We start from the raw sequence: 19,719 nt of genomic DNA, 5'->3' as shown, positions 1-19,719 counted from the left end.
ACAAAAACAGAACAAACAATGAAAAACATTTTTCTGAACAGAAAAACAAAAGGTCATAAAATACACACTGAGCATGACAGGTGGTCAGTGAGGACATCAGGCATTCTTCTCTGTCACCCCAACAAACAGGCAGAGAGACAAAGACGCAGAGACCGAAAGGAAGGAACAGAAAGAACATGTTATTGATGTCTGACTTTTCCAGACCCATTAATCTTCAAAGTTCAAATTGTGAAGTAGGAAACAGCACTACCTACCATTTAATGCTTCCCCTTCCTTAATTGCCTATAGAATTCCTCCACTTCACTAGAGCAGTAAAAAGACAACATAATCAATGCTGGGATAACAGAAATATCAGTTACACTTCAAAAACATTACTACTTCTTAATTGAACTACTATTGGTAGATAGCTTATCAAGATTGTATTGGTAATTTGAGTCCACAAAATCACTTCATATAGTCTCAGCTAAACAGTAAATGACATGATCTAACAGGCTGTAGACCTGCAGAAAAGGCCGACATAAATCCTATTAAAAATGAAGTAAACTGTCTGATAATACTAATTGTGGGGTAAACAGACAGTAAGCAGTCAAATTATGAGCATATTTAAACTTAACTAAAATGGTAAGACATCAATACAATAAAAACAGGCTTTAATGAAAACGTAATGTTTTTCCCACATCATCCAGACTATTGCTTTCATCCTCTTTTTAAGTGTATTTAAATGCACAGACTAAAATTATTTTTCATAGTAATTAAGTCATCACTTAGTTGGTCTTCACACTTCAGTTTCATTAGAAGTAGCAAATTCCCCTTTCCCACCAAACAGTTTGTTTCCACCAAGCTATCATTAGCTATCAGATGAATGTTTGTAGTGCCTTTCAGACTGATCATAGTAGTAAATATAGTCATATCATATTGAACGAATCACAGTAAAACATTAATTTCGCTGTCAAATTCAACATAAAATATTTTTTTTATGACATTGAACAAATAATTTGATTCACATACAATACTCACACTACGGTTGTCAGCCATGTTGATAAAATGCGCTCCCAGAATTGCGGTCCTGCATCTGCAGCCTCCGGCTCTGCATACACATACTACTCCAATAAACACGGTTATGAATTCTGTTCCAAAAAAACACACACATCCTGGCTCTGAGAGAGCCTGCAATGAGGCGCTGCTCTGACTGGCTACCTGATCGCTTGGGTTCCGGGGGAGGTCGCAGACGCAGAAAACACTACAAACATGGCGGCCACTTCTGGCAAACCACTTGCGGGAGGAAATCTAGTAAGACCGTACATGACTGATCGTGAATCTGATCCCGAACAGGAGGAGGAGGCAGCGGCTGAAGTGTTGCAGCAACGGCTAAAGCAGGATTTTCAAAAGGGAGACTTTTTACACACACAAGAACAATAAACCTGGTATAAAGATTCCTCCTCGGCTGGCTTCTCAAACTGAGCGCACAGGCCTTCTTTTCAACAAGGTGCAGGATCCAGGAAGGTCTGAGAGAAGATGAGGTCCATCAAATCATCTACGTAACCACAGCAACACAAACAAATGTCACTATATCATCCATTACAAAAGAATGCATCACATTCAGGCGTGTACCAACACCGTCAAATACCAAAATGTTTAATTGTTTTATAGATTATTTCGTATTAGATTTTATTAATTGTCCTGACATTTAAATATGTATGTTAATTTTATATTTGCAAAGTTTTGTGTGTGCATTAAAAATGTGTGTTGGTAAACATACTGAAGGTCTGCTTTTGACTGGCTTGGCTGTGCACACGCCCTTCTTGGGGAGCGGTTCACCTTCAGCTGTCTTTTGGGGGCTTTAAAGGGCGAATCTTCACGTCCCCTCCCAACACAATCAGACACAAGTGGGTTTTCTTTTGACGGGTTTAATGAAGACTCGGTCTCCACCACCAACCGTGAAAACTAATAAAACAAATACACATTATTAAGCATACAACACGTCAGCTCACACTAAGCGAACGTGATAAAGAAAATACCAATAAACGAAAGGAAATACACTCAAATTACCTCGTTGGCTGCATGCCAGGAAAGTAGCTTTGCTTTAGCTTCTGCCTTTGATCAAACCAGCTAGCATCATATCTATCAACGTTACGCTCGAGCATCCTGCATCCCCACTGAGGCTTTCAAAATAAAAGTCTTCCGCTTTCGCTAAAGATTTATAATACGAGAAACGATATCACTCAGAAAACTTTGTGCAGATATAATGCCAACAGTAACAGGGGCGGTTATCATTTATATTGAAATACAGGGCTACTGGGGAAATAAAGAAAAGTAAATTACTGATAATAACAACACATTAGAAAAACACATTGATTAAGATTCAGACAGACGTGTTTCTTATTTACCTGCACAGCATTCCAATAAATGGGAAAACCACATTCTTGGGAGCAAAGCGAAGAATAACGCTGTGGAGCGATGAGGTCTGAGGGTGAGGGCTCAGCTTTGCCACATCTTTCAAGACTCTGTTCACCAGCTTATAGAAAGCAGGGGTCCCTGAAAGAACAGAAGACATATGGAAGTGTTAGGCCCGTAATTAATGATCATCATAATATTAAATCATATCATATCAATCATAATTCATGTTCTACTCTAATGAAATGTACAAGTCTGTAAGTGACTTGTAAGTGTACAGATGGATAACACACCAGCTCTCAACCAAAATTAAAATTAAAATACAACTGTGTTATCAGTACTTTGGATGCCCGCAACAAACAGAAAGTGTCTCCCCGTTCAGCAGCAGCTGTGTCGCAAAGCAGAGCTCTGCCAGAGACAAGCCGGGACAATGCACATAAACATGGAGTAAACAGATGGTTATTACAGCAGACGTCGCAACATAAGTTTACAGGAATGTCTGTAGTAATATACTGCATATTCGTGAATACGGGTACATTTCATGAGCCTAAATACAATTAAATATAAGGTCCCAGGGACCACCGTGCCGTCTCCACCGCTCACACAGCTTCAGAGCCGGGGTGAAGTGCAGGCGTACGGGCGCATGAACAAAAACATATACACATCACTGTATATATAACAAAAAGCCGGTCTAGACCTGCTCTTTTTGTGACCCGCTCGCTGGTTAATAGGTTAATCACCATAAAATACCCGTTAATATCGGTTTCTCTTTCTCTCCACACAAGGCAGCTAATTTATCAACAAAGCGCCTTAGACTACATAAAAATCTAACCAAACAATGCCTCTAATAAACTAACACTTGTTAGCAAAGTGCGACATGTTACTTGGAATTAACCGTAAATATCATCACAAAGTGGGGACACTTACCGATTGCACAGCTGTTGTTGGGTCAAGTACAGTTGGTATGGATCCATCTTTAAGGGTCAGTTTGGAGGCAAAGCCAGCCTTGTACTGACCCTCGTTGTTGAAGCAGTCTGACGTAAAGTGGTTAGCACAGACGAACAAGTTAACAGCAGCTGCAGCTTGAACATTCTAAACACTAACCACTGTTTCTTTTTATCCTCCGATGCTGAGAGGGCATAAAGACATGGTTGGTTCCTGCAGCCAATAACAGAACAGTTGGCGTGTCTCGCGCTAACCTCCAACATCTCAGAGTCTGCGGCAGCGAAGAACAACAATGGCGGCTGTCGTGCACAGACAGCAGAGGGGAGTGGGCGTTGTTATCCACTGTGGAGGTGGGCATTAAGCAAATGACTCCCCTTCCTAGATAGAAAGGGAAGCCAAATCAAAACGGCGTGTTTAAGGACATGCTTTCCCAGTAGGTAGGCTGTGGAAAAAACCCAGCAACTTTTGCTTTCCACATTCTGAGGTTTGCTAGGCTGAAGGATGACAAAAAAAATATATCTATATATGGGCAAGGAAAAACGTGTTTTTCCTGTAATATGTGACTTTTAATGTTTGTTCAGAACTGTTCCATGAAATGTTTTTTTAAGAGACACAATCGAGTTCCTACCACCCATAGCAAGAAACTGTCCATTGTTGTCTGATGAGTGTTGGAGATGAGAACTGAAGATGATGACTGCTGTGAAGATCCAGTGCGCGGTGAGAAGATGGAGATAATGGAGATGGAGACAAGGAGGCAGTGATGGCAGAGACCTGAGCAATCCACTTATGTCTGCAGCAACACACACAAAAAAACAGCCTACACAAAACGTGCAGAGCGATCACTGAGTTGTACATGTTAAAGTGTAATATAATATTGTTACTAACCACATTCATTGTAAGAGCTACACACGCCAAAACATTCGGTCTACACATTTTAACTTAACTTGTTGTTATCTGCACAGATTAATGGCTATAAAGCATAACAGCCATAACAAAAGGACAGAAAATTAACTGTTGATAAACCACTAACTTAACTTTTTGAAGTGCATAAACATCAATAATTTCACATTAGACAATATTTTTTTGTACTTGCATCTGGTCATAAGCTTAACCCGACTGGTTTTTAACATATAAAAGAGGTACAGTTCTCCTAATTTAGCAACACCAATAATGCTAATTAGCTGTTTACATTAGCTAGCAGCTAACTCACCGGGATATTTAATACACTCGCCGCTGGGATGGGTCGGCAGCTCCGTGGCTGTTGGATAACTTTGTTTTCCAGTTTCCGAGAATCTGTACTCATCTACTGTTAATAGGTTGTACTTTAATTTAAGCCATGAATCAATTTTATTTCCCTCACGAGAGCTACCTGCTAACGCTACTGTCGTGCTCGTGTCTGTACTCTCTCTCTGGATAAAGAAGCGAGAGGAAACCCCGTCACAGGTATATCACTTCACTCTCTTAATTACGCCACTAGGGAGCGCCAATGGACCATTATAACTGAGTAGTTATTCTAACAGGCTCGTTTTGGTCTCATGGCTTTGTCTTTTTAATCACTGCTCAGACTACCTGGTTACACCTCCAGTATGCTTATGATGTTTCTAGCATCTGGGTCTGTCTGATTTTCGACATGTGTATTAAAATCACCTATAATAATAATCATAATCTGTGGAGACCTTGGGCGACAGCTCAGAGAATTCATCGAGAAAGCCAAACTTAGATTTTGATGGTCTACATTTTAAAAACCAGGGAAGTATTAGAAATAATGCTGTGCAAAGGAACTCTGGCTGACATGTAGTTAAATTATTGGGTATGAATTGTTCAACTCTTCATTTAGTACGCTCTTCCTTTTGTGTATCAGTTGTATCTTATGTAATTTTATTTCTATCTATTCCTGTTTCTATTTGTACTTGCCTTCTTGCTACTTGCTTCTTGCTTGTCTTTGTACTGTTGCAACAACCGAATTTCAATAAAGTACTATCTCATCTTAATCTTATCTTACTCAAGCAAGACAACATATTTGATGTTACACACACAGAATTATGAAAACCCAGATTTCAAATTTTTTATTTTACACAAGCAGAATCAGAAATACATATGTGAAATACATATTCATATGTAACAAAGATAGCAGATCTGGAAAATGACATCATCAGATGGGATTTTCAACCTTATAAAAACTCATCAGGACCTTATCTGAAAAGACCCAGCACATGACACATCTGTACAGGAAGGGAAAGCAGTTTTAAGTTTGTTTGTTTTTCTTTTGCAAATGTCAGACTGAAAGGTGAAGTTTACTGTCGGATCCTACAGGAAATTAATGACCTGTAACACTTCCCTGAATCTTCATCATTGATGCACAACAAACATGCACTTAAAATATTAAAAGACATCAAAACATGTTTCATAGATTAAACTTCAGGCTATTAAATATAAAGCATATTCAACAGATGGGTATCTGGATGAGGGATCTGGATGAAGTCTCCATTGTTTTCACTATATGGTTCTCCTCCGAGCAGTGATAAGAGCTTTGAGGTGATCGTCAATGTGACGGATCCAGAACTACTTCGGCCACAGTCTTTGCACACACTGTCTTCATGAACAGACTTACTTCATACATACAGTTTTTACACACACACTGTCTCTTTTTAAAACACCATTATTGTCCGTCCAGTTTAACACAGATACGTTATAACGAACAATAACAATGAGAAAAACAAGGATAAATTCTAATTATTAATAATTAGACTGAAGTAATAAAGTCCATCTTTCTACGTTTTATTTCCTGGTTGTAAAATAAAAGACTGAGCATGAAACTGTAAATTAAGACCTTTATAATCTAGCTGATAAAGTTTTATAGTGTCTATTAATGTTTGACTGCAGTTGTTCCAAAGTTCAGAGCTGCTCTGTGATCACATTTCCTTAAAGAACACTTCAGTGTGAAGATGAGCACAGAGAGTCGGGGCTGTATGTGAATCTACAGACCTTTGGAAACCTCCTGCTGTCACTTACATGTTTGTTCTTTCTCTGCTTGGTTTCCTGCTTGAAGCTGCTTTTTAATTTCACCGTCACTCATCGGCTTCATGCAGATTATTTTCTCCATCAGAAGGTAACGTAACCAACAGTTTTCATGTTTGTGTGAGCGGCTGTTAAACTGACCTGAGAACAGTAGAGATGGTGGAAGCAGTGATGTGTTGTGTTGAACTGGTGGAACGAACAAAACATCAGAGGAAACAAGAAACTCTTACTTTAATTGAAGCTAGAATTTGGTTTGTTGGTCAGTCAAAAACATGAACACCTGTATGACGTAATGCAACACAGTGCAGAACAGAACAGAAATGTTGACTTTCACTGAGAGTGTTTGAGTTGTTTGGATATTAAACTAACTCTGTGGTTGATTTTAGGCCTCGACTTTAAGCTGGTGCAGTTTTGTTTTTTCTCATTGAATTACAAACAGGATTATTGATTTTTCAATATATTTAATTATATTTTGTTTGGTAACATCATAAAATACGACATTGATTAATTGAATGTTAGTGGTGAAGGTTCACAGTGCAATATCATTTACTACATTTAAATAAAGAGATTAAAAATATGCTTGTTAGTTTTGTTAAAAGGTGACCATTCAAAGAAGATAGTTGTTTTATTTGTCGTCATTTTGTTGAACATTAAACGGGCCGGCTGTGGCTCAGTGGTAGAGTTGGTTGTCTCTCAATCAGAAGGTTGGGGGTTCGATCCCTGACTGCTATAGTCACATGACGAAGTGTCTTTGGGCAAGACACTGAACCCAAATTGCTCCTGGTGGCGTAGCCATCGGGTCTGAATGTGCATAGATCTGATTGGAGATTGGCACTCAGGCCATTGCCATCAGTGTGTGAATGTGTGTGTGAGTGGGCAAATGTGACATGTAGTGTGTTTGAGTGGTTGCAAGATATATAAGTACAGTCCATTTAAACAGTAACAATCTGCTTCAGTTGCTTTAGCAACACCTACTAGCTAGCAAGGATAGCGACTACTCATTATCGAGTATCACGTCATGTTTCCATCACAACACTGACTGTGCTGTTTGATCAGAAACATGACTCTATATCGACAGATTTTACAATAATTATCTCAAACTTTTCAAAAAGATTGTTTTTGTGAAACTTTTTGTTGTTTGGAATTGTGTGTGAAGTTTTATTGTTGAACACAGGGGTTCTCAAACTTTTGGGGCCTGGGACCCCTTACAGGGCAGAACACTTTCCAAGGACCCCGTCATAATCGTAACACCGATCAAGCTGTGCTTTCCACCACTTGCACTCTGAGATGCCGTTGGAACTATTTGTATTGTAAAACTTGTCAACATAAATACTTCAGACCTGTTTCATAGAGATAAACAGAAAAACATTTCACTTTGAATCATGTTAATACCTCTTATATACTTTAAAACAGAGGCCCATTTTAATCTCATTGTTGTGGACTTAACTTGACAGCATTTATACTTTTCAAGTGATTGATCTTAAAAGCTTTCAGAAAATTAACAGCAGCAGACAGCCGCAGGAACGGTTCGCTGCGACCTGAGTGAGTCGAGTGATTCATGACAGATCGACGTGATGTGTCACAATCATGTCAGTTTCTATTGGTCCAAAGCTAACGTGGGCGGGACACAATATGCTTGTTTGATTGGCACAAATGGTCCTCACCTGTAAACATGCAGTTTGTAATGATACAGAACAATTTGATCATTTATTATAAACTTATTTTAATTATTTCGAGGACATCCAGGCTATGGTTCATGGACCCCAGGGGTCCCAGGACCCCACTATGAGAACCACTGGTTCAACAAATTTCAGTGTCAAAGGTCACTTCATTCAGGCCCTTTGAAACTGACTCATCAAACACACCTCAGAGAGACGTTAACTGTCCACTGCAGACAGAGTTTGAACCTGTTCACAGGTGGTGTAGTTACTGATTCACAGGTAATAAAAAGTGATGAAACATTTTGCAGTCAAAGTTCTGTGAACATTTGAAAACAAAAACAGTGTCTGAGAAAAACAGTTTTCTGTCTGTTAACCAGCTGACAGCTGCTGAAACACAAACACAACAAACCAACATCATCAACATGTTAATAGTTTATTAATATAAAATACATGTTACATTATATAAACTGTTATCAAGCACACGATGTTTGTGGAATAATGGAGCATCTTCATCACAACATGTCTACATTATGTGATTGTTCAGATTTAACTTGTTCACTCTTATTCTGTCTTTTCATTGTAGTTGATGTAGTTAAACTGTAACATCGAGGTTTAATTCATCCAAACATGAAACAAATCAAACTTCTGCTCTAACACTCTCATCATCAAACACTGACTGAAGGGTAAAACTCAGAACAAGAGCACAGAAAATATGACACGACTATAGCGACTATAAAAGAGCAGACACATGACATGTAGAAACATGATGCACAGACGCTCTTTAAGAATAACAGAAATATAAATATGTATCATCTATGAATTTGTGCAGCGTCTCAACATGTTTTTACAGAACAAACTTGTGAAACAGTTTTCAGACACTATTGCACTATAATATCCACTCTTATTAAATACATGAAACATGTATGATGGTCCTTTTTAGGCACTTTCAGCTGCTGGTGAAGGCTGAACAAAGATGGTGGTCTCAGATAAAAAGTCAACAGAGTTTAAACCTTGTTTTAGCTTTAAATGTCCAACATCTATCATCTGACCTTTCAGAGCACAAAACTGAATCCTTCCTTTATTTAAAAGACTTTTGGTGCCGGACAGACTCAGGGTATTTGCTTCCTTTGAGACATAGAAACATATCTGGTGAAACACACTGGTAGAAGATGAACTTAACTTGTGTATTTCTGGTTGTTTTCTTTGCTGTCTAATCTCCTCTGAGATAAAAGAGAAAATAGTTATGTGACGAAAGCTGAAAACAACTTCCGTCTGCTCTCAGATTTATAAATAATATTGCATCAATATAATCAATAAATTATTTAGAGTACTATCATGTCTCTGAGTGTTAAAGACGATTTAAGTTTTATTGATCAATAAAGTTAAACTGATTCAAAGATTCAGTCTGTTATCAAACGGTCAGTCAACAGGCTCTTAGCTGAGTTTGATCTTACAAAAATGTTTTTATCAAAGGTTAGAAAAAATGTTCATCCTTCATTTAATAACTCCACCACACCTACTTTATCTTTTTTTATTGATTTTGTGTTGAGTTAAAGCTGACAGAAAATGATTTTGATGATGGGACAGTTTGTTTTTATGACCGTGTTTCTTTTTTATATAAAATCTCCAGATGTGTTTTGTTCCTTTTAGAACAAATGAGACAAGAGAAAGATGTAATTAAGTATGAACTGCAGTGAAATCAGATATTATCCTGTGTCCCTCTGAGTTTATTCATTCATGTCCTGACTGGACTGTCCTGGACTCTGGTTGTAGGTTACACTGATTTAATGTCAAGTTATTGGAGTGTGACAGCGTCCTCAGATTGTTGAAGAAGAACTTATGAAAAATGATCAGCAGCAGTTTCTCTCTTTGTGTTTCCTCTACAGGTGAAGGTAGAACGTGGATCTGAAGTCACCTGGTGAGTATTTTCTTTCTCCTGCCACATGTTAAACTGGAAGATTTTGCATGTCCTCACTTTGAACAGAAGTGAACTATAAATGAATCCATATGAGCTCTCTAGTGGACAAAAAGTACAGCTGTATAAAAAGGAATATATTCTTCTCCATTTATCCACAGTGGAAATCTTTGAATCATTTCTTCCTTTGGTGCCATCTGGTGGTAGAATCAGGAATGACACTGTGGTAGAGAGCAGTGTGTGTCTCTGTGATGTAAAGCTGGTTGTAATGAATGAGCATGTTGTTGTGTTTGTGTGAAGGTGGGGGCTCTGCTATGAGTCAGTGTGAGGACAGAGAGGAGGGAGCCCCTCCCTCTAAAACCACTCTGTGTGGGGAACATGACAGCCAGACCAAAGCTCAGAGGTGAGATGAGGATCTCTAACTGTCCATGACTCTTCTCCATGTCAGAGCTCAGCACTCAAATCACTCCACCATCATTATTCACACTCACAGCTCTGTGTGTGTTGTGTTGAAGGCCAGAGCAGCAGCTCAGACCAGACTCTGCTGGACCTGGACCTGGACCTGAACCTGGACCGAGCAAGTTGTCTGTCAAGAAACTCCTGTTAATGTTTGAATCTTGTGACTTTAAAGATGGACAACAGTCTGCTAATAAAATGTAAGAATCTAAAAGGTTTGATATCATTGTCACTGTCATCAAACTCTCTTAATATGAGACTTATTTTATACAAAAGTTAAAAGTGTCACTCTGAAGGACTTTTCTACTTCCTGTTTCTGTGTGAAGATATGAACCTGGACCTGAATCTGGACCTGAGCCCAGCTGTGTGTCCTTAAAGAGTGACCAGTCTATGGATCAACGTATTTATTTCAAAGATGGCCAGCAGTCTGAGGATCAAAAGTAATCATTTATCTCACAGTTTGTTGTTATCAGTATTTAAACTTTAATAATTTTCAGCAGCAATAATTCTGGAAGATTTTCAGTGTTTATGAACGTTCATCAGAGTTTGTGATTCTTTCAGTATCGAACATGAGAGACCAGATTCTCCTGGACCTGAGCCCAGCTGTGTGTCCTTCAAGAGTGACCGGTCTATGGATCAACTTATTTATTTCAAAGATGTAAATAACTCTGATTGTCAAAGGTAAGAATTTAAAACAGAACATGTTTCTGTTGTTCTGTATTAAAACCTTTAAAATCCAACATGTCAGCAGTGTTTTATGTCTGAACCTGAACATTTATCAGTGTTTGTGTTTCTATCAGGATCCAACAGCAGGAAACTATTTTACACATTAATAACTGTACTGAGCATGTACCTTCATGTGTGTCCTGTGTTTGTAGGAGGATCTAACAGGATCCACTTGATAGAATCTATCACATGTAACACTGTGTCTTTATATTATATACAGTATATTATATTATATTTGTTCCACAGAGTTCAGCAGCAGAGATCAGAGGTTCCCATTGGTCAGTCTGCCCAGCAGCATCAAACACAGCTGGACTCCATATTTATGGTGTGTAAATGAACAAACACAGCTACTACTGAGAATCAAAGTTGACTTCAAATGACATTTGTATGTTACTGAATTGTTTCCTGATTACACTGCAAACATCATCTCTGTCTGAATTATGTTCACAGTCAGTGTTTTATTGACTGAATGAAGCGTTACATTGCTGAGCAGCACAGAGTCAGAGGTCAGAGGTCGTGGTGGATGGTGGTGTCACACAGACTTTGGCAGCAGAGAGCAGAGTTCACAGACTGAGTCCAGTTTGTGTTTGAAACAACAGAAACACTTTGGTTCATGTTAATGACAGTTTGTGGTTTCAGCTTCATTCTAATAAACACATCGTGTCCAAAGTCACTGCAGATCTTTTCTGTGTGAAACCAGACCAGGATATTTCTCCAACATGAATCTCATTTTATATCAACTTCATTTCTAGGAGACAGGACCATCCACAGACTAAATACTGAACTACCATTGTGATCCAGTCTCCATGCTGCACTCTGCAGACCAGCAGGCTTTCTGTCTGTCACTGATGATCTGATGTTGACTTCTACAAGTCAAAGTTCACTTCTTGTTCTGTTCCAGCTGCTGGAGGAGAACATTGTCAGTTTCGTGAAGAACGAGCTGAAGGAGATCAAGAGGGGTCTGAGTCCAGATTACCCAGAATGCTTAGAGAGTCAGAGGGAGGATGAGGAGGTGTTGGACAGTGAGGAGGAAGAGCAGAGGAGGAGCAGCAGAGAGGCATTTGTGAAGATCACACTGCACTTCCTGAGGAGAATGAAGCAGGAGGAGCTGGCTGACTGTCTGCAGAGCAGTAAGAGGATTTTAACACATTTAACATGATGGAAAGAGGAAATGGAGGCAACATGGGAGAGGGTCACATTTAAAACTCTGCTGTTAATATGATGCACACATTTAATCAGATCTATGAACTGTGAGAAACTGTTCACACCTGATGTGCTGAAGAGATTTCAGAGAGGAGGGAAATAAACACCACCCTGATGTGTTTAAGTTTAAAATCATCTGATTGATTATAGCTTCAACTTATTGATCACATTTCCTGTTTGTTCTTTCAGGAGCTGTTGCTGCAGAGTACAGACGTAAACTGAAGTCTAACCTGAAGGAGAAGTTCCAGTGTGTGTTTGAGGGGATTGCTAAAGCAGGAAACCCAACCCTTCTGAATCAGATCTACACAGAGCTCTACATCACAGAGGGAGGGACTGGAGGGGTCAATGATGAACATGAGGTCAGACAGATTGAATCAGCATCCAGGAAACCACACAGACCAGAAACAACCATCAGACAAGAAGACATCTTTAGAGCCTCACCTGGAAGAGATGGACCAATCAGAACAGTGATGACAAAGGGAGTGGCTGGCATTGGGAAAACTGTCTTAACACAGAAGTTCACTCTGGACTGGGCTGAAGACAAAGACAACCAGGACATACAGTTCACATTTCCATTCACCTTCAGAGAGCTGAATGTGCTGAAAGAGAAAAAGTTCAGCTTGGTGGAACTTGTTCATCACTTCTTCACTGAAACCAAAGAAGCAGGAATCTGCAGGTTTGAAGAGTTCCAGGTTGTGTTCATCTTTGACGGTCTGGATGAGTGTCGACTTCCTCTGGACTTCCACAACAATGAGATCCTGACTGATGTCACAGAGTCCAGCTCAGTGGATGTGCTGCTGACAAACCTCATCAGGAAGAACCTGCTTCCCTCTGCTCGCCTCTGGATAACCACACGACCTGCAGCAGCCAGTCAGATCCCTCCTTATTGTGTCGACATGGTGACAGAGGTCAGAGGGTTCACTGACCCACAGAAGGAGGAGTACTTCAGGAAGAGATTCAGAGATGAGGAGCAGGCCAGCAGAATCATCTCCCACATCAAGACATCACGAAGCCTCCACATCATGTGCCACATCCCAGTCTTCTGCTGGATCACTGCGACAGTTCTGGAGGATGTGTTGAAGACCAGAGGGGGAGGAGAGCTGCCCAAGACCCTGACTGAGATGTACATCCACTTCCTGGTGGTTCAGTCCAAACTGAAGAACATCAAGTATGATGGAGGAGCTGAGACGGATCAACACTGGAGTCCAGAGAGCAGGAAGATGATTGAGTCTCTGGGAAAACTGGCTTTTGAGCAGCTGCAGAAAGGAAACCTGATCTTCTATGAGTCAGACCTGACAGAGTGTGGCATCGATATCAGAGCAGCCTCAGTGTACTCAGGAGTGTTCACACAGGTCTTTAAAGAGGAGAGAGGACTGTACCAGGACAAGGTGTTCTGCTTCGTCCATCTGAGTGTTCAGGAGTTTCTGGCTGCTCTTCATGTCCATCTGACGTTCATCAACTCTGGTGTCAATCTGATGTCAGAAGAACAAACAATTCATCATGACTCTGCAGAGACACACTTCTACCAGAGTGCTGTGGATAAGGCCTTACAGAGTCCAAATGGACACCTGGACTTGTTCCTCCGCTTCCTCCTGGGTCTTTTACTGCAGAACAATCAGACTCTCATGAGAGGTCTGCTGACACAGACAGGAAGTACCTCACAGACCAATCAAACAACAGTCCAGTACATCAAGACAAAGATCAGTGAGAATCTCTCCACAGAGAAAAGCATCAATCTGTTCCACTGTCTGAATGAACTGAATGATCGTTCTCTAGTGGAGCAGATCCAACAGTCCCTGAGATCAGGATGTCTCTCCACAGATAAACTGTCTCCTGCTCAGTGGTCAGCTCTGGTCTTCATCTTACTGTCATCAGAAAAAGATCTGGACGTGTTTGACCTGAAGAAATATTCTGCTTCAGAGGAGGGTCTTCTGAGGCTGCTGCCAGTGGTCAAGGCCTCCAACAAAGCTCTGTGTGTACACACCTAACTATACAAGTTTAAAGAAGCTTTTCTTTATTCAGAAAAAACAAACATTGTTTGTGATTGCTCTCTGTTGATTCTTCTTCAGGCTGAGTGGCTGTAATCAGTCAGAGAGAAGCTGTGAAGCTCTGTCCTCAGTCCTTAGCTCCCAGTCCTCTAGCCTGAGAGAGCTGGACCTGAGTAACAACAACCTGCAGGATTCAGGAGTGAAGCTGCTGTCTGCTGGACTGCAGAGTGAACATTGTCTGCTGGAAACTCTCAGGTCAGTATGAGGCTGATTGTTAAGTATCACTCAACACATTTTACTTAAAGCTGCTGTGAGGTATTTCTGGTTTGTGTTGATTTTAGCGCCCCCTGTGGACAAAGCTGTACCTCTTATCTCTTTGCTGATTTAGTCCTGTACATGTGTAAGAAGTGTTTCCTTTAACAAAAAATGTCCCCTTACTTTCTTTAACAGTCATATGCATCACTCAATTTGAATATGTGCCCTGTAAATTGGAAACAAAGGCAGCATGCAATTAATTGCCTCGTCTTACACCTACCCCGGTCAGCGGTTTCAGCTTTTATATCAACTTGTTGCTGATGGTCTTGTTTGCTTTTTGAGGTCACACAGAGTAATTAGATTTAATTGCAGTCTGTTTCATAAACAGCGAAAAATTCCTCGTTTGAGCTTTAAGTAATTGTTAGTGACATGGAAAGATAAAGTTCCTCATGAGTCCACTATTATTCAGGTCATCAGATAAGATCAAAGTAAGTCAGGAAAGTAAAAAAAATCAGTCACTAATCACTAATTCTTCTTCAGACTGAGTGGCTGTAATCTGTCAGAGAGAAGCTGTGAAGCTCTGTCCTCAGTCCTTAGCTCCCAGTCCTCTAGTCTGAGAGAGCTGGACCTGAGTAACAACGACCTGCAGGATTCAGGAGTGAAGCTGCTGTCTGCTGGACTGCAGAGTGAACATTGCACACTGGAAACTCTCAGGTCAGTATGAGGCTGATTGAACGACACTTGATATATTGTTCTTTAAAAATCAGTCAGATTTTTTTAATTACATGATTTTATTTCCAGTCTGTCAGGCTGTCTGATCACAGAGGAAGGCTGTGCGTCTCTGGCCTCAGCTCTGAGCTCCAACCCCTCCCATCTGAGAGAGCTTGACCTGAGCTTCAATCACCCAGGAGAACAAGGAGTGAAGCTGCTGTCTGCTGGACTTGAGGATCCACACCGGAGACTTGACACGCTCAGGTATGGACAGACAACAAGAGTTCAGACACTGCAGGTGCCTCTAATTAAAATAGATACTGTATATATATTCTTTTGCTTAGTGTATTGCAAGTTCACACTTAAAAGAGCGCGCTCAAAGTTCAGTTCACACAGATTAAAATGAACTAGTTCATTTTCACTTTGTATTGTTTTTTTTTAGCTGCACCGAGCTCTTTTTCAGCTGAAGTAATGATCTGCCATTTTGGCCAGTTTTGGATTTGGCACCCCACACCTCAAAAGTTATAATATCAGTTTGTTCTGATAGACAGAATCATTTTAATATTTTCATGATATTTTGCAACACAGATCAGAAATATATATTGAAGATCGAGCTTTCTACAATTTGTGAGGATATGATGATATTGTGGGGCCTTCGACCCCAGTAGGGGCGTCGGGGGGGTGTTTGTTGATAAAAACAAAAAGATTTTGATGCGATGGTATGCACTCTTTATTAGCACATAAAGTAATCACTGACAACTTTAAAATGAGTACCTCCACTGCTATCATTAAACATTTATGAGGGTAAAAAAAACTGTAAGTTTATTGTGACATTAAAATGTTTTTTATTTGTTCATAGACACTCACTGCACATTTTTAGACAGAGTTTATGCTTTGTAGTGCTTCTACCACTCATCATCTGCTACTCTCTCTTCTCTCCATCATTTGTGCTGTCTCTCCTTTCTGTCTGTCTCATCTCATAAAACGCTGTGGGATTAGACGAGTAGTGCAAGCTACTTAAACAACAGAACGTTCAATATATCTACATCAAAGCATAAATCGACAGTTTTTGAGAAGGTGCTTCAGAGGCCAACTTCTTACCCTGCCCTCTATTAAAAAAAGGAGTTGTAATTTATGTAGGGAGATGTGCAGTGAGTGAGTGGTCAAGCAAGTAAGAGAGAGAGAGAGAGAGAGAGAGCGAGAGCGGCAGAGTGACGGTAAATGCGGGCGGAGCAGAGAGAAATGAAGATGCATCTTGGGTGCCGTAAGTCCGACTTTAGCTCTGAAGGTGAGCGGTCGTTCACTGCCTCCAGAGTGAACTACGCTCATGTTGTAAATTGATCCGTTCAGTTCACCGTTCACCAAAAATATAACAGTGCTTCTGCTGTGGTAACTCATCATGAAGGAGTTCTTACTTTCCAAAAGGTACCAAAATAGAGAGACTGTTACCATGAAAAGCTTTGATGCAGGATTCCCTTTTTTCTACTTTGTGTTTGTTGGTCTTTAAATGATCATGAATTACTGTGTTCAGATGCAGCCTTTGAGAAATAAACTATGAAAGCAAACATTTATTCTGGACATGAAAGATCGTTCTTGACCATGGAAATAATAAAAATACCATGTGAGGTTTTTAAACTTTAAGATTTTATTATCCAACATTCATGTTCTTCTGGTTTCTCTTAGTTTATGTATGTAGGGCTTTATTATGTCACATTTTATTATCTATATTATCTATGAAACACCTTTTCTTTAAATCATAAGATACTGTTACCGAGATTGTTTTACTGTACATTTAAATCAAGAGAGAAATGTTGCTCATTGAGGAACACAAAGGCTCTTACTTCCTGAAGCTCGGCTACAGGACTGCTTTAACCGCACAGACGAGACTCTATTTAAAGATGAGGACGTTGAGACTGACACATGAACTGTTCTGTTTTATATAAAAAGCTGTGTAGACAATGTCACCATCACAAAACTCATCTTACAGACTGCTGAGGTCACACACACACACACACACACACACACACACACACTGTCCTGAGTGTTCCAGGTCGGGTTCTCAGAGACTGTGCTGCTGAGTTAACTGAGGTATTCACAAACACTTCAACCATCTCTGGCACAGTGCTCTGTCCCTACATGTTTAAAGACAGCCACAATAGTGCCAGTTCCAAAGCACACAGCAATAACCTGCCTAAATGACTACAGGCCAACAGCATTAACACCTGTTATCATGAAGTGCCTGCAGAGATCGGTCCTCAAGCACATCAAGGCTGCAGATCAGGTCAACAGATGACACCATCTCTCCTGCCCTCCACACTGTACTGCTCCACTTAGAACAATGAGGAGCATGTGCACGGCTGCTGTCTGTAGACTACAGTTCTGCATTAATACAATCATCTCCAGCAGACTGATCTCCGAGCTGTCTGATCTCGGCTTCAACAAAAACATCTGCCTCTGGATAAAGGACTTCCTCACAGAGCGGCTGCTGGTGTCCTTCTACCACGGCTCCATTGAGAGCATACTGACACATGGGATCCTGGTGTGGTACGACAGCAGCTCTGTGGCTGACAGGAAGGCCCTGCAGAAGATCATCAACACAGCCCAGAAAGTCACAAACACACGTTTGTCTGCCCTGGATGACATCTACACCTCTCGTTGTCTACAGAAGACGTCCTGCATCCTGAAAGACCCGTCTCACCCTGCCCATCACCTGTCTGACCCCCTGCCCTCAGGGAAGAGCTGCAGATCAATCAAAGCACGCACCAACAGACTCATGAACAGTTTTTACCCCAAAGCCATCACCACACTGAACACAGCACTAAAGGCATCATAGACAAACCATTGTACAACACTGTGACTTCAGAATCTCAGACAAGTGCAAAACCTGTATCTGCTGCACTGTCTGTGTATACGAAGGGACTGTGTGTGCATGTTTTAAACTTGTGTGTGTGATTTGAACTTGAGCTTTATTTGAAGGTTTTTATCTTATATTTCAGCTCCACTCAGGCAGTGCCTCATCATTTCGTTGTATCTGTACAATGACAATAAACATATTCTGTTCTAGTCAGTTTGATTTGTGAGGCCCCAAACCAGATTTGTTAAAGGTTTGACGAGCCGTACATCACATGACACTCTGATTTAAAAACATACATTACACAATAAAAACTGTTTAAACTTGCCTGTGAACATTAATCTAATATCTGTAGATCACACTGTATTCTTCTTCTTCTTCTTCTTCTTCTTCTTCTTCTTCTTCTTCTTCTTCTTCTTCTTCTTCTCTCAGATAAAGTGACAGACTGATGCAGACAGTTGACACAGATGAGTTTCAGCCTGTTTCTCTGTCACAGTGACAAACTGAGGAACACTGCTTCATGATGAACAGCAGTTAGGACTCATGTTGGATAGAAAATCATTCTGACTGTGTTTCTTCCTCCAGGGTGGACCATGGTGGAGAGCAGAGGTTAAAGCCTGGTGTGAAGAAGTGTAAGTGTGGAATCAGTTTGACTCATGATGACCAAACAGCAGACTGTCAGTTAACAAAGAATAAACCCTTCAGGTGTGTCTGATGATAAACTGCTGCTGTGTTGTGTTTTTTTCTCTCCATCAGATTTCTGTGAACTCACTCTGGACTCAAACACAGCACACAGAGAGCTCCAACTGTCTGACAACAACAGGAAGGTGACACGTGTGAGAGAGGATCAGTCATATCCTGATCATCCAGACAGATTTGACTACTGGCCTCAGCTGCTGTGTAGTAATGGTCTGACTGGTCACTGTTACTGGGAGGTCGAGTGGAGAGGAGAGGTTTATATATCAGTGAGTTACAGAGGAGTCAGAAGGAAAGGAGGCAGTCATGACTGTGTGTTTGGAGAGAATGATCAGTCCTGGAGTCTGTTCTGCTCTGATGATCATGGTTACTTTGTCCGTCATAATAACAGAGAAACAGTCCTCCCTCTCTCCTCCTCCTCTGTCTCTCACAGAGTAGCAGTGTATGTGGACTGTCCTGCTGGCACTCTGTCCTTCTACAGAGTCTCGTCTGACACACTGATCCACCTCCACACCTTCAACACCACATTCACTGAACCTCTTTATCCTGGGTTCATGTCCTGGTCTCATGGTTCCTCAGTGTGTCTGTGTTCTCTGCAGGAGGGAGAGTCTCCTTTCAGTCCTGTGGTCTAAATGTTGCTGGACGAGGCTTCACTTTGGTTCATATTTGGCTGATTGTGTTTTTAATGTCACAAATGTTTTCCACTGAACAATCCTGACACAAAGAGGAAGTAACTCTAATGAACTACCAAAATAAAAGCTCAGCAAACTTCCTGAGATTTACACATTTGTCTCTAAATGAAGATGTCCACCCTTACTATTAAACACAATGACCTTATTTACAGCGTTTCATAAACATGTGTTTACAGACACATTAAACTTACATTACAGTGTGTACCCA

At 40.6% G+C, this 19,719-nt stretch overlaps 2 protein-coding genes across 2 annotated transcripts in view; one reads left to right on the top strand and one right to left on the bottom strand.

Moving 5' to 3' along the window:
* Positions 1 to 19,719, bottom strand: part of LOC138604899 (histone H2AX-like) — a 135,711-nt gene that overhangs the window by 56,927 nt on the left and 59,065 nt on the right. Inside the window, exon 2 of the mRNA XM_069676935.1 lies at positions 4,429 to 4,455. Within this exon, the coding sequence (XP_069533036.1) occupies positions 4,429 to 4,455 (27 nt within the window). The remainder of the gene's footprint in view (positions 1 to 4,428; positions 4,456 to 19,719) is intronic.
* Positions 10,108 to 19,451, top strand: LOC138604757 (NLR family CARD domain-containing protein 3-like). The gene is made up of 10 exons (XM_069676745.1): positions 10,108 to 10,336; positions 10,951 to 11,070; positions 11,362 to 11,440; positions 12,017 to 12,245; positions 12,508 to 14,290; positions 14,388 to 14,561; positions 15,102 to 15,275; positions 15,363 to 15,536; positions 18,709 to 18,755; positions 18,880 to 19,451. Exons 1-10 carry the CDS (start codon positions 10,206 to 10,208, stop codon positions 19,449 to 19,451), a joined length of 3,483 nt encoding a protein of 1,160 aa, XP_069532846.1. The 5' UTR covers positions 10,108 to 10,205.

Source organism: Semicossyphus pulcher, unplaced genomic scaffold (genome assembly GCF_022749685.1).
Source record: "Semicossyphus pulcher isolate SPU_LCO1_2020_fin unplaced genomic scaffold, fSemPul1.0.p SCAF_27, whole genome shotgun sequence".
Lineage (NCBI taxonomy): Eukaryota > Metazoa > Chordata > Actinopteri > Labriformes > Labridae > Semicossyphus > Semicossyphus pulcher.
Note: the sequence above shows the minus strand (reverse complement) of the source record. Positions and strands in the feature narration are given on the sequence as shown.

Bases quoted from the DNA above. Each gene is read 5' to 3' on its own strand.
- LOC138604757 (XM_069676745.1), top strand. From the start codon at position 10,206: ATGAGCATGTTGTTGTGTTTGTGTGAAGGTGGGGGCTCTGCTATGAGT. The intron at 12,246-12,507 runs GTAAGAGGATTT...TTGTTCTTTCAG, and splicing joins GGCTGACTGTCTGCAGAGCA to GAGCTGTTGCTGCAGAGTAC. The intron at 15,276-15,362 runs GTCAGTATGAGG...TTTTATTTCCAG, and splicing joins TGCACACTGGAAACTCTCAG to TCTGTCAGGCTGTCTGATCA.